The 14,108-nt window shown below is 38.8% G+C and overlaps 1 protein-coding gene across 3 annotated transcripts in view; it reads right to left on the bottom strand.

Annotated features, from left to right (window-relative positions):
- Positions 1–4,272: 4,272 nt before the first annotated feature.
- Positions 4,273–14,108, bottom strand: part of ARHGAP18 (Rho GTPase activating protein 18) — a 183,615-nt gene continuing 173,779 nt past the window's right edge. For 2 of the 3 annotated variants that reach the window (XM_024759044.1, XM_024759042.1), the window contains exons 13-15: positions 11,020–11,144; positions 7,359–7,423; positions 4,273–5,793 (exon numbers count right to left, since the gene is read on the bottom strand). In XM_024759044.1, coding sequence (XP_024614812.1) covers positions 5,702–5,793; positions 7,359–7,423; positions 11,020–11,144 — 282 coding nt within the window. In that variant the 3' untranslated portion in view covers positions 4,273–5,701. The remainder of the gene's footprint in view (positions 5,794–7,358; positions 7,424–11,019; positions 11,145–14,108) is intronic. The other variant, XM_024759043.1, reaches the window with a different exon arrangement.

The raw sequence follows: 14,108 nt of genomic DNA, 5'->3' as shown, positions 1-14,108 counted from the left end.
GATTGACTTATTCTAGTAAGCTTCTAAGAGGTAAACATTTCTTTTATTCTCATTATACAAAGTAGAAAATGAGGCATAAGGAAGGAGCTTGTCTTACTTAGGTCACATTCGTTAACCCAGGTAGGCTGGCTCCAGTATCTATGTCACCTCTTCAAACAGTATTTAACTGCCTAAATTCCCCAAACCATTTAGCCCAGCATTCGAGGCCCTCTCTATACCACCTCTTACTTCTTCTGCTTGCTAGTATCTCATTTATTTGTTTCTATGTAGCAGACTCCTTGTCAAGAGCTGCCCATACTCACAGGCTTTGATTCTTCTGCAGCTGCTCTCTCAACGCCACTTTAATCAGTCTTTCATCCCTATCACTTTACCTAAACTGCATAGCAAGGTCAACAATGACCTTCACATAGGTAAGTCCAGGAGTCTCTTCCCAGCTTTTATTGCATCTGAGCCATAAGTAGCCTCTGACATCACCATCACCCCCTTTCCTCAATAGCTTTTCTTCACTTGGCTGCTGGCACATCACAATCTCTTGGTTATCTCAACGGTCTCTTCTTTTCAATCTTTTTCCTGGTTCCTTCTTTTTCTCACCTCTAATGTTGGGTAGCTCCAAAGCTCCACTCCTGGTTATTTTTTCTACTATATGCACACTCATTCCCTTGGTGATCTCACGCAAGCTCATGGTTCAAGTCCATTTACAAGCCGGTAACTCCAGCCCAGACCTCTCTCCTGAGTTTCTGCGCAGATAACTGCCTACTTGACATTGCTGCTTGAATGTCCAATAGGCACCTCAAATTCAATACATCCACGATGAACTCCTGAATCCCTCTTCCCTCAGAACACCTGATTTACCCTCTTCTTCCCTATTTCTGTTGTTTGAAACTCCATCCTTCCAACTGCTCACGTCAAAAATCTTGTGGTTATTCTCAATTGAAAATGCATCCTCCTTCTCTCTCCTACTAGAAACCCGGCAGGTTCTACCTTCAAAAATATATACAGAGGGCTTCCCTGGTGGCGCAGTGGTTGAGAGTCCGCTTTTTTAAAAAAAAAAAAAAAAAAAAAAAATATATATATATATATATGCAGAATCTGATCACTTCTCATCACTCCACAGCTACTGCCCTCACCAACAGTGCCCTGTTTCACTCTCAAAAATGTTTTAATTTGAATAAATTATGGTCGCCCTGATACAAGGCCTCCATGGTCTCACGCCCATGCTCACCCCGGTGTTCCCTCTCTGACCCACCCATTACTTTCACAGGCTCTCACTCCACTCCGGCCATGATGGCATCCTTGCTAATCTTTGGTGAGCCAGGCACACTTCTGCCTTTGGGTCCTTGTTCTGGTTATACCCTGTCTGGAATGCTTTCTTCCAGATATCCATGTGGCAAGTTCCTTACTTCCTTCAAGTCTTTGCTCAGTTTTTAGATGTTCAGCGGGACCCCCTGTTTACTACTGGAATGGGCCTATCCCTCCATTATTTGTCACATTCCCTGCTCATCCTTTTTCTGTCTCCACTGTATTTCCATCCTTTCAACACACCATGTAATTTTATTTACAGTCATCCCTTTGTATCAGCGGGGGATTTGTTGCAGGACCCTGGCAGATACCAAAACCCATGGATGCTCAAGTGCCTTATATAAAATGGTGCAGTATTTGCATATAACCTATGCACATCCTCCCATATACTTGGAATCATCTCCAGATTACTTAAAATGCCTACTACAATAAAAATGCTAGGTAAATAGTTGCCAGTGTGCAAATTTATTTTGCTTTTTGGAACTTCTGGATTCTTTTTTTTTTCCAAATACATATTCGTTTAATACTGAAAGATTTACTGTAGATATTTTTGTTACACAATTATGTTACATATTATGATACGTTTGCAACATTAACATATATGGAGACTGTTAAATCGTTTACTATTTCTTTTGCAAAAAGATAATCTCTTGAGGTTTTCCTACCTGTAATAACTGAATCTGTTCTCTTTTGGATCAAATCTTCATCCTGTAGCTCTGAGTCACAGTCCACTGCTAAATGCATCTACACTTGCCCATTAACCTTGCTTGGAGTACTTTATGTATGGAATATCTGAGCCTTTACTACTAAACTGTTTTATTACTAAGCCAGGACACGCCCTCTGCCTTACTGAGTAATTTCCCTCTGCAACTACAGTCCTCAGATGCTGAATAAAAGGTAGATTTCTCGTAGTTACCTCCCTGCCTTCTCCTGACTCAAACATCTAGAGGATTCATGAAAACATCCAAATATTTTTGATCCTTGAAACCTCTGGATATGGAGGGCTGACTGTACTTATTAATTCATTTTATTTAATTATTTGTCTCCCTCCACTGGAACGTAAGAGCAGAGCTCTCCTCCTCATTGATGTACCTCAAGGGTAGAGCCTGTCTGCAACATACATGTAGGTATCCAATAAATATTTGTTGAATGAAGAAACAAGCACATATACACTAAAGACAGAGGTTATTATGTCCTCTTAGACATCTCTCTTTTTAATTTCCTGGTTCACTGTCTTCCTCTTATCATGATCCTTCTCCTTGAAATAGACATTGCCAAAACATTTAATTGTGTGGGACTTCCCTGGTGGTGCAGTGGTTAAGAATCTGCCTGCCAATGCAGGGGACCCGGTTTTGAGCCCTGGTCCGGGAAGATCCCACATCCCTCAGAGCAACTAGGCCCGTGCACCACAACTACTGAGCCCACGCTCCAAAACTACTGAAGCCCGTGCGCCTAGAGCCGGTGATCCGTAACAAGAGAAGCCACTGCAATGAGAAGCCCGTGCAACAAAGAGTAACCTCCGCTCACTGCAACTAGAGAAAGCCCGTGCAGCAACGAAGACCCAATGTAGCCAAAAGTTAATTAATTAATTTTAAAAAACGTTTAATTGTGACTCAGAAAACCCTCCTCCCACCCTCTCTCTCCACTCAACAAGTTAACGATAAAAGCAGACTAACAGACTGAACATAGAAACCTTAGAATTATTATTTACAATTTTCACAATCAGTGATCTGAGAGAGATCCATGCTGTTCTTACCTAATTGTCTTGCAGATGCCTGGCACTGAGTCTTAACCGCATACTCTGAACTCAGGTTCTCTTTCAAAACTTCCAAGTTTAGCTGCGAAGGAACTCCTGACCAATAGTGCCACCTACCGATCAATAGGTGAGAAATCAGGACAGTGAGGAAGAAAGTACAAACCAGTCTAATCTGAAAAGTAGGAAAAGATAGTAATGAAAAATCCCATAAAGTCAGTAAAATAAACTGCTTTTCCCAAAGAGTGCTAGCAAGGAGTTTACACTGAATTCTATAGCAGCAGTAAGCAAATATTGTGCAATTGTAAAGACTCATAACAACCCCCTTCAGAAAAGAGGAAGCACTTCCAAAACATTAACAGGGCAACCAGTTTTCTATAAATACCAGCTCTCTGTTTTTCACCAGCAACTTAAGAATTAGGATATTTGAGAGGCAAAGCAAATATATTTGTTGTTTTTATTTTCCCTCACATACAAACGAATAAAAACTAATCTACCCAGAGATTTAAAATTCACTAGAAAAAAAATTACAGAAAAGGCATTTGGGAAAATGCAAGGGCATTTATATTTAAGACTATACACTATAAAGTTTCTCCTCTTTTATAAGCGTAGATAGACATTTTTCTTGGTTATTTAAATGCGGTACTTACTGTTCAATGTCAATGAACGCAGGTCATGAGTTCTAAGAAGGACTCAAATAAAGTGGCATTTTCATGTTTATTTACCAAGATCTGCTACTTTTTCATTATCAAAAGCCTCTTGTGTCTCCCCACTCCCTGCCGTGAGTAGTAAATGTGGTGACAATTAGTTGACACATGCTTTAGGCAGCCATTTATCTAAATCATATTCACCCCTGTCTTTTATTTAAGTTGGGCACCCCTAAAATGCTTTAAGCACTTGATTTTGCTTTTATATTGTTAACTGTCTTCATTAAATGAAAATATTAATAGAACATTTTACTAACAGAAATTAACATATACTGTCAAAATCAGAAATAGAATACAGTGTGTTTTGAAAAATCCTAAAGAATAGAAATTTGCATAAGGAAAAAAAAGAAAGGAAACAAGTTTAAATCTCCCACGTGTCTTCCCACTTTAAAAATTACACAGGAACAATAAATAGGAACAGTAAAAGTAGAAATGGCTTTTAACAAAAACAAAAATGGTCCGTTATTATACTCATGAACGGATAGGGTTAAAAGTAATAATTCCAAGAGAAGATAATTTAGAAAAATGCATTTAATTATAAAAATTTTTTTAAATAAAAAAGCAATGGCACAAATCACCACAAAGATATTTAAGTGATCATATCCACAGGCTGCTCTTATAATTAAAATTTGCGACTGTTCTCATTAGCAGCATTTTTCCCTCCTAATTAGAGTGACATCAAGAGCTTCTGAGAATGTGCAATTTTTCCTAAAGTCCTAATAAAAGTATCATAAACACAGTTGTGCGATATTTATTTACATCATCTTTTATTTACTACACTCTAAACTCAAAAAATATTGAACATTTCTCTGTCACTTCATTCCTCTTATTTACAGTACAGAGGCTCATCTCTTTTCACAATATGGTTTGTGCATTAAAATCCCTGGGAATAGTCCTTTCCACCGCATTTTAATAAATTTGCTCTGATTATTTAAAATAAGGACACAAACAAAAGCTTGTTCATATGACTCTGTCATACCCAGAAGAATAACTCTTACTGTTGACTTATTTATGAGTTAAAAAAAAAAAAATTCCTCTTTTAGCAGAATACATTCTCAACAATTACTGTATCATACAATCATGCATATTTGTACTGTTAATATGACAACAGGTAAAGCCAGCTATGACTTTTTAAGTTTCATTTAGAAGACTACAGCATACGTGAAGTGATCTGGCTTTCACTCTCTTGTTATCCATAATCCAGTTATTCCACGTGGATATTTTTTATTCATTCTGAGTATGTAAGTCTTAAATGGTGCAGTAATAATTGGCAGTTTCTGACAGTTCTATTTTCTGGATAGTGGATACAGTTCTGTGCACATATGTCAGATAAACTGAAAAAAAATGCAAATCACTTCATGTGATACAGCAGGAAGAAGTGGGACGCTATTGTTTGAACAAATGATTCAAAGAGATAAATATTAACGTTCAATAGAGACAGGAATACTGTTGAATTCAGTCTGGTTTAAGAGGTAATGCCCTTACAACTTGCCACACCTGGTATTTGTTACCTTTTTGGTTGAAAAGTAAAAACATTTGGGGGAAGGCAGATGCCAGGAGGAGAGAAAGGTGAAAAAGTATATATTACTGTATGTATTATTTTAGGAGAAAAAAAGAGAGGGAAGAGAGTATATTTTCACATTTAAAAAAAATGATGTCACTTCTGGACACATTCCACGGAGTGTATGAAAATAGCTTCCAAGCTAAATAAGCCCCTTTCTTCTCACTCCAGAGATGTTTTCTAATAATAATATGAATAAAAATAATTAAGATAATCTGGCAGCAGCACAAATCTATAACTTTTTAAAGCTTGAGTGTGTCACTATTCAAGAGTCAGGTACATTTGAATAATAAAAGTGTCCCACTGTTTCTTTTATTTACACACTTGACCCAGCAAATAGGACTAAGGGAGTCCTTGCGGTTATTTGCAGCGTTAAGACTTCTATGATGGCTTTGACTTTATAACCCATTCAGCATTGGGGTTGAGCTGATATAAATCCTTCATGTAAGTGTCGTCATCGAGGCAGCGTTCCCCTAGTAAAGAGATGTTGCATCAGTTTAATACAGTGGGGAGAGAGGGATGCAATTTTAACTTTAAGCCTAGTGGTTTAACTCAAGTCTTACTCTTCGAAATAGTTCTCATTTTTTCCTATCTCCCATAATATTATAAGGCTTGGCCAAATATTGGAAAAGTCGATTGAGTAGATCTCTAAATGTGCAGGTTTCAAATTAATTTAGGAAGTTGAAAATTCTGTGATGGGCTTTTAAATGGTTCCTTAAAAGCTTATTCACCTTTATTAAGAGTGGCAACAGTTTTGAATTGACCTAAGTAAGAAACCATGCTTAATTCCCAATATCTAATAGCAAAATGCAAAATCAAATATACTAATACTTAATCTTTTTTTTTCAAATAATCTTGATTAATACAGGTAACAATACAGAGTTCTAGTGGAGTTGTGGTTTATTTAAATTTTTAGGAGTCTTCACATTCTTGTATTCAACTTTCAATATTTACTAAAATTTTTAAGTCCTAGAAAAAAATTCTAAAAACTTATCTTAAAATATTTTCAATTACTCTTTTGAATTAAACACCATTTCATTTATTTGTTGACAATTTCACTCTTACCTTTTTAAAGGTCAAAATAAGAGAAAACGTTTATGTTGAATTTTAATAAGAAGATGAGTACAACCCATTGATAATTACACGTGGGAAAATAAAATCTGAGACATGGTCAAAACGAATCCATTTATCTTATTTCTATTTCATAAGCTAACAATATGTTTATGTATGCATATGTATATTATTTAGTAGGCAATCAACAATGGCAAAAATAACTTCTGCTTTCGCTAAATATATCTAGTACTGTACCATAATAAAAGTGTCATCTTGGTCTTAAATGAGCTCAATTACTTCCTTTATCAAGATGTGCCATCAGTGTATAAAAAAGTTTTGAAAAACTGCATTAACCATTTTAGAAGTTATTCCTATTTTAGAGAACCTGCCTTTAGCTCAGATTCCACATAGATGGGCATTTGTACAAAGAAGCTCTAAGGAGCCAGAACAGAAAGGTGAGACCACTAAAAAAAAATCCACAATATTTATCAACTATCTACAGCTTGCTATATTTTACTTCTAATTTCTTTTTCTCACCCAAAGACATAAATAATAACCACTGGCAATGTCAAATCAGCATATGGAATGCAAGATTTAAAAAATGTGCTTACCGGGACTTCCCTGGTGGTGCAGTGGTTAAGAATCCACCTGCCAGTGCAGGGGACACAGGTTCAATCCCTGGTCCAGGAAGATCCCACACGCCGCGGAGCAACTAAGCCCGTGCACCACAGCTACTGAAGCCTGTGAGCTTTAGGGCCTGCGTGCAGCAACTACTGAGCCCACATGCTGCAACTACCGAAGCCCAGGCACCTAGAGCCCATGCTCCACAACAAGAGAAGCCACTGCAATGAGAAGCCCGCGCACCGCAACGAAGAGTAGCCCCTGCTCGCCACAACTAGAGAAAGCCCGCGCACAGCAACGAAGACCCAATGCAGCCAAAAATAATAAAATAATAAATAAATAGCAACAACAAAAAAGCACTTACCAATATTTCCTCCAATTTCATATAAAAAAACTTCCCCATTCTTGAGAGTCTGGGCAACCCCACTACTAGGGATAAAACAAACTTATTAGTTGCATCATCAGACAGCTTGCAAGTAAATCACTTTAATGTCCTTGGGGAATTCTAGCTTGTATGGAAAATTCATAACTTAGACATACTGTAATTATCTACACGTTTGTATTTTCCCATCTGTTAAATGTGCTGAATAGGTAATAAAAATGTCACGCCTGTAAATTAAAATAAACAAATGGAACTGTACATCTGAAGGTGAAATAATAAATCAGTATCTAAATTTGTAAAGTTAAAAAGAAAAGTAACAACATTTTAGCTGCCAATAAAATTATTAATATGGTCATCTATTTTGCATAGGGACCAAAAAGGTCCTCATAAAACTCTAAGAAGTAACGTTTCCACCTTAATTTTCACATTGTATTTATTCAATAGGTATTTATCACGGATTTGCTGTGCTGACCACTCTAATAGTCTGCAAGATGAACATAAAGACTAGGACATGGTTCATAAACCTCCCTGTGCTGACCGTCCAAATACGGGAGGTACATACACTCAAAACAGAAGCAGATACTCATTATGAAGACCTTACAAGTAGGATGCACGTACAGGTTTATACTCTTCAAAGAATAAACTCTCCAGAGCATTAGGTTCAAACAATAAAAATGGGTAAAATTCAGTGGTTTACAAAAATCTCTATATCTGGGAAACCTGCTAAAAATCAGATCCAGGGCTCTAGAAACTCTGATTTAATATGTCTACATGAAGCCCAAGAATGTGGTTTTTCAACGCTCTCTAGTGGGACTCTGACGCTCAGAAAGATTTGTGAACCACTGACAGAAGACCCTGAGGACACACTCCCTGGAATTGAGAATAGAAAACCAGGTCTGACTTTTATCCAAACCGTTAGAAAAAAAGAGTACGTAGAGGCTTTCCTAACCCACCATTTAATGGCTCATCTGGTTATCCAGCTCCATCTACTCTGCTGTCCATGACACACTGACTGCTCAGGGCTATGGGAGTCCTCATGCTTAAGATCTGCCCTGCTAAGCTGTATCCTGACCAAGAGACGATTCGCTTCGTTTTCAAACTGGCGTATGCTTCTTTTTTGAAATTAAATAATGTAATAATTATATTTTCATTTTTAATATAGTACATAACCCAATAAACTATGAGTATAAAAAGAGTCATTATTTCATGAAAACCAAGTGGAATGTCTTGGCAGACTAAAAAAAAAATTCTAGTGAGATATTGTTCTCAGATTTTGCTTCTTGAGTATCTATGTTCTTATGCCACTTTAAAGAAACCTGAACTGGATTTCCTGGTACACATGAGCTTTCACTTAATACTAATCAACAAATCCATACAGAAAAGACAACAGTCGTTATCAAAGACTGGTGAAGACATTGGGCACTTATTTTATGTCATTCATGTGTTCTTGGCTTCAGTAGAGAAAGAAGGGGAAGAAAAGGATGGAGGGAAGTAGGGTTTCCCACTGTCACTATACAAGTGGAATGCAAATGGGAGGAGGGGAAAGTGGTGAAAGAAGATACATATAAACACTTACTGAGAATTTCACTTATTAGATGGCCCAGACAGATAATGCTATGTGCTTCACGGTCATTTTCCCAGTTAATTATCACAAGGCTATAATGTAGGCCCACTTTTACAATGAGGAATCTGAGACTTATAGAGATTATAAAAACTAGCCTAAGATGATTCAGGAAAAGCTGGTATTTGGATCCAGATCATCTGCTTCTGGCATCCCCAAGCATAAGGGAAAGGGCTGAGGACTGGGGGGGGAAAGGGCAAATGGATCAAGATGCTTACCAGACTTCCCTCTGGGTGAAGCAGGATGGCAAGAAGGGGGGAGGTAGAAGAAGGGATTCCACTTAAGGGGGTAGCAAAGCACCACAGCAGAAAACCCAAATATGCAAATGGCAACTGTCACAAAACTGGTGCTTTCTTAGAAGAGTATGCCTACTATTATCCTACTCTACCCTAAATATTGAATTCAGAGCGGAATATATCATACAACTTCAGAGTCACACCTTGTATCATCTACAAGTAGAGGAACACAAGTACAGATTAAATTGAGCACTTGGGTCCTGCAAGTAAATGCTGTGTAAATTAAACCATGTCTAGCCTGGAAGAGCTGCTTATACCTGAAGTCTGGCCAGATCTTCAAGTACACCCTTTGTGGACTGACTCCCTTGAAGTGGAGAGAACTTTTAGGGAGCAAAGACATCCAAGACGTTCCAACTGCTCCCAGAACTTAATCCCCCAAAATTCCAACTGGCCCAGGACTTTAATCCCCCCAAAATCCATCTAGTCCCAGACTCTGCACCAATGGCCTCCAGATTCATGATAGCCTCTAGGCGCTCGAGCCAGTATGGAGAGGGGTTAAAGGACCTCCCTGGGGGACAGAAACCACAGATTTAGAACTCGGCTCTACTCCACCACCTATGTAACGCATAACCTTGCAAAGTCTTGGTTTTCTTATCAGTGTAACAGAAGTAAGATAATACTTCCTTCAGAGCATGGTTGAGAGGGAAGTTTATGCTGGCTTACTGAAAGCCCAGAATTAGCACTAAGACACTCTTTTATTTCATCACCATCTGTTAACTGCACGGGCTCATCTCTTCTCCCAATTTACAAACCCTGAGGGAAGACAGTTTAAAGTATTTTTTATAACCCTTCCAACATCTAGCAGAGAGCCATAGACAGAGCAGACACGTATTAAATACATGTGGTTCTGTATTAAAATTGGAGAAGTTCTGGCAGAAAAGTTGAACGTTAGACTGAGGAGATGAAATTCTATGGGAGACAGAGTAGACAGAAGCTAAGAGGCCAACATCCCTGATGTCCCTATCTTTAAAAGAAAAAAAAAATTAGATTTGTTTATTTCAATGAGTGGAAATGAGCGAGGGAAGCATTAAAATATAATTTTAGCTAAAAATAAGAATTTGAACACTGAAATGCCTATACCCTGTTCGAACCCCTAAAATTCAAGAAAAGATATCGCAAAATGTCTCTGAAAGTGTACATGGGAGGGATGCCAATGACCTTCAGAGGACTACTCCTGCCCCACCAGCTGCACACAGAGGGGAAGGCTTGGCCGTTCTACTGAGGATAGTATGCTTTGTCCTACTGACTTCAGAGCTCCAGGGACTGGCTGTCCCCTCTCAAGTCTTTATACCTTCTGTTTTAAAATTTAAGCATTTCTTTGTATTCATTGTATTTCCTAGAAGAAGTTGTACCTTTTGTTTTTTTTAATCCCACTGTATCCTAATTAGTGATTTTCCTAACAGCCTACACACAGTAATTAACCTCCAATCACCATATCCTGGAGAGAATATTGAGTGGCGTCATGTACCAAGCCCACAGCGGGCACAGTGAAGGAGTGCGCAGACCTCCTGCTCGAAACAGGCTCCACTTGAACGCAAACTACACCCAATGAACTCAACTCATTCCAACAGTCTAATTGTTAAGTCTGCTTTTGTTTTCTGCCGGGAAGAAAACATTAATAAGCCCTCACATCAGCCATAGTTTTAAAAAAAAAAAAAAAGAGGGGAGGGAAAGAGAGAGCAAGTGAATTATACCATGGAATAATTAAAACAAAACAGGCCTCTACCTTTCTTGGCTGAGAAACCTGGCAAGTACATCACCGGCTCTGAGTTCTTCAGTTAGCTGTATTGCCATGGAAACTTTCGAAAGATGGGGAGCTTGCACTCGAATCACTCCCTGAGGAACGTCAGCCTGCAAAGCAATAATGACACTGGAACAAAGCTGGCAGCAGCTGGAACATGTAACTCTGTACAACGCATTATACGGTAAGTGTGCTTAACTACTACGCGTTTTACTTCACTACATAAAAACCTTAACTACTATATAATGTAATTTGCTAAATTACATCAAACCTCAAATATCCTCTTAATGGTGATAGGAGAACTTCATAATGCCTGTGCAGTAATGCTTAATTATTCTTAAAGATGTAAAGAATGACAGCAATAACCATTACTGCCATATTAAGTGCTGATTTCTGAGTGTTATCTACTAGAGGGTGCTTCTTCATGTAGCAATTTATGAAATTGAATCAGAAAGAAGTTACTTTGCATGCTATTGCAATGTAAGCATTTTTAAAAACATTTCTGCGCATTCACAAAATTTCACAAAAATTTTTGTCCCTGAGAGTATTAAAATCAATGAAACATACTTTTCTAATACATTTGTATTGTGTCTGCTCCTCACTTGGCTGACGAGCATACACTGTGACTGCATACTTTGAACCTGAGATGACCCATTCTAAATCCTTTGCCCACAGACGTTAAGAACATTTTATGTATTTGGAAGGTTATCAGAGAAAGATTTTGAGGATTGTAATATCAAAATATCAACGATGGCATTCAAAATATTAGGCTTAATTAAGTCCTAACGCTTCTGCTAAAATAAATACTAATTTATTATTTATAACCATATGTTCTTGAACAGATCTTAGACCAAACAGCATGCACAAATTGTTTAAACATAATGCTTTAAACACTACAAACACCCTGTTTAATTCAACCAAAATTTACTAAGCATCTACTGAGTACCAGGCATTGTGCTAAGTCTACTTACCTAGTAAATAAATAAGACACAAGTCCTTCCCTGCACATTATTTTTGTGCTCATAATATCATTTTTAAATGTATATGGTCTTGAATTTTTTTTAAAACAAAGTATATAACACAGATGGAATTAACGTGATTCTTTTCAACGTTTAACAAAAATAAGATGATTTTTAGATCGGGCTGCATAAAAACTCAGGTGCCCCCAAAAAATATGACTGCTTCTCAGTAACATCTGATATGTAGTGCGGGAATAACAAAGAAAAGCGATACTGCATAGGACTATCAAGGGAGAAAAGGGGCTTCCCTGGTGGCGCAATGGTTTGAGAGTCCGCCTGCCGATGCAGGGGACACAGGTTTGTGCCCCGGTCCGGGAAGATTCCCGCATGCCGCGGAGCGGCTGGGCCCGTGAGCCATGGCCGCTGAGCCTGCGCGTCCGGAACGACAATGGCTTCGTTCCCTGAAGGCTACAAACACACGCTCAACCTGTAGAGACAGCCTGCGCCCTCACCTGACCACTCAGTGAAGCCCCAAAGGGTGCATTCACTCCAAGCCAGACAAAGACAAAGCATGTGGTACTGCCCGCTCACCATCCTGCTAGACTAGACGAGGGACTGCATTCCTAGCAGCCTTGTATGACTCCTCTCCCTGGGGATACTGAGCTCAAGCCAATCCCTAAAGGACGTCCTGATCCCAACCTGTGCCCAGACCCCTCAATTCCTGCTCTATCTCTCCCATCCAGCCTGGACCCTTGGCTTGGTTTGTTGACTTCCAATTTCTGGCGCTTGTAGTTTGGCCTGATACCTTACCTAGTCTCTGACCTCCACCTCGCCTCTAGTTTACAGGTCTAATTTGCCTTTTCCCTTGATTCTAAGACAGATTTTATTTTCATTTGTAGCATTTTGAAAAATGAGCTGCTTCTTACAATGGATGGGGCATTTCATGTGGTAGTGTTGTTACCTTTTTCCAAAGTAGTTATTCAATCAATGAAGTATCTTATAACTCAGGGATTACGCTACATGCACTTCTCCCTTGGGGTTCATCTCTAGCTTATATCCTGCTGTAGCCATTCTGCCTGCTGTCCTGGCCTCAACTGTTTCCTCATAGGAGGTGAAAAACAATAAGCTGGGCCTGACAACTCGAAAGGTGGAGCGAAAATTGTTATAGCAACAGTTGAAGCACTGAGTCTGTATTGATAAAATCCAATCCATCTTGCCTACTCAGGGAAGCAAGTACCAGCATTTTGGATTCTGTTAGTCTATTGTTATAACTGTATTATAGGAGGGTCCTAAACAGCAGGTTGGGGGTTGCAGATCGACATCTACTTTATGCTGATTTAAACGTTAGGAAATTCTGCTCAAGTCATAGTGCCAAATAGCCTTACATAGAGGCTTTCTTTGGTGAAAGTAATAGCAGCAAAAACTGTTTCCATAATTACATCTTATACAACCCTAGAATATCAAAAACGGCAGGCAAACGTATGCTGACATTTAAAGTGAAGTAAGTTGATATGATTAAGTTTTTATATATAGAAGGTCTACAATAAATGAGTTATACAAGCAAAATGATCCAGAAAAATAATATGTTGCTGTAAAGAGTTCAGGAATATATCAACCTTCCTCTGCTCCCTGCCTCCCCCACTATTCCTTGTGGCATATTCCATTCTTTGGATAAAAAAGGACAGTCAAAATTCACTACAAACACCATGCTTTCCTATCTTGACGTATGTTCTCCTCCCCTTCTGAAATATCCCCTGCTACCTATCCATTTTTCAAGGCCCAGCTCACACACCTCAAACTGCATGAAACACTCCGTGGAGGGTTTCTGACTCCATAGCGTCAAGAGAAATTTCCTCTTTCCACTGAATCTCTTTTATGATGGAGATCCTAATATATGACACCTGTATTCTAGTTACATGCCACATATCTGAGTGACATCTGTAGCCATCTATCAATGTTTACTGATTACATGAGTCACTCAAAAATATTTCTCACTGGGGACTTCCCTGGCCGTCCAGTGGTTAAGACTCTGCACTCCCAATGCCAGGGGCATGGGTTCAATCCCAGGTTGGGGAACTAGATCCTGCATGCTGCACGGCACAGCCAAAAAAAAAA

This window comes from Neophocaena asiaeorientalis, unplaced genomic scaffold (genome assembly GCF_003031525.2).
Source record: "Neophocaena asiaeorientalis asiaeorientalis breed wild unplaced genomic scaffold, Neophocaena_asiaeorientalis_V1.1 scaffold5, whole genome shotgun sequence".
NCBI lineage: Eukaryota > Metazoa > Chordata > Mammalia > Artiodactyla > Phocoenidae > Neophocaena > Neophocaena asiaeorientalis.
The sequence above is the reverse complement of the archived record's forward strand: the minus strand, read 5'-3'. Positions and strand labels throughout refer to the sequence as shown.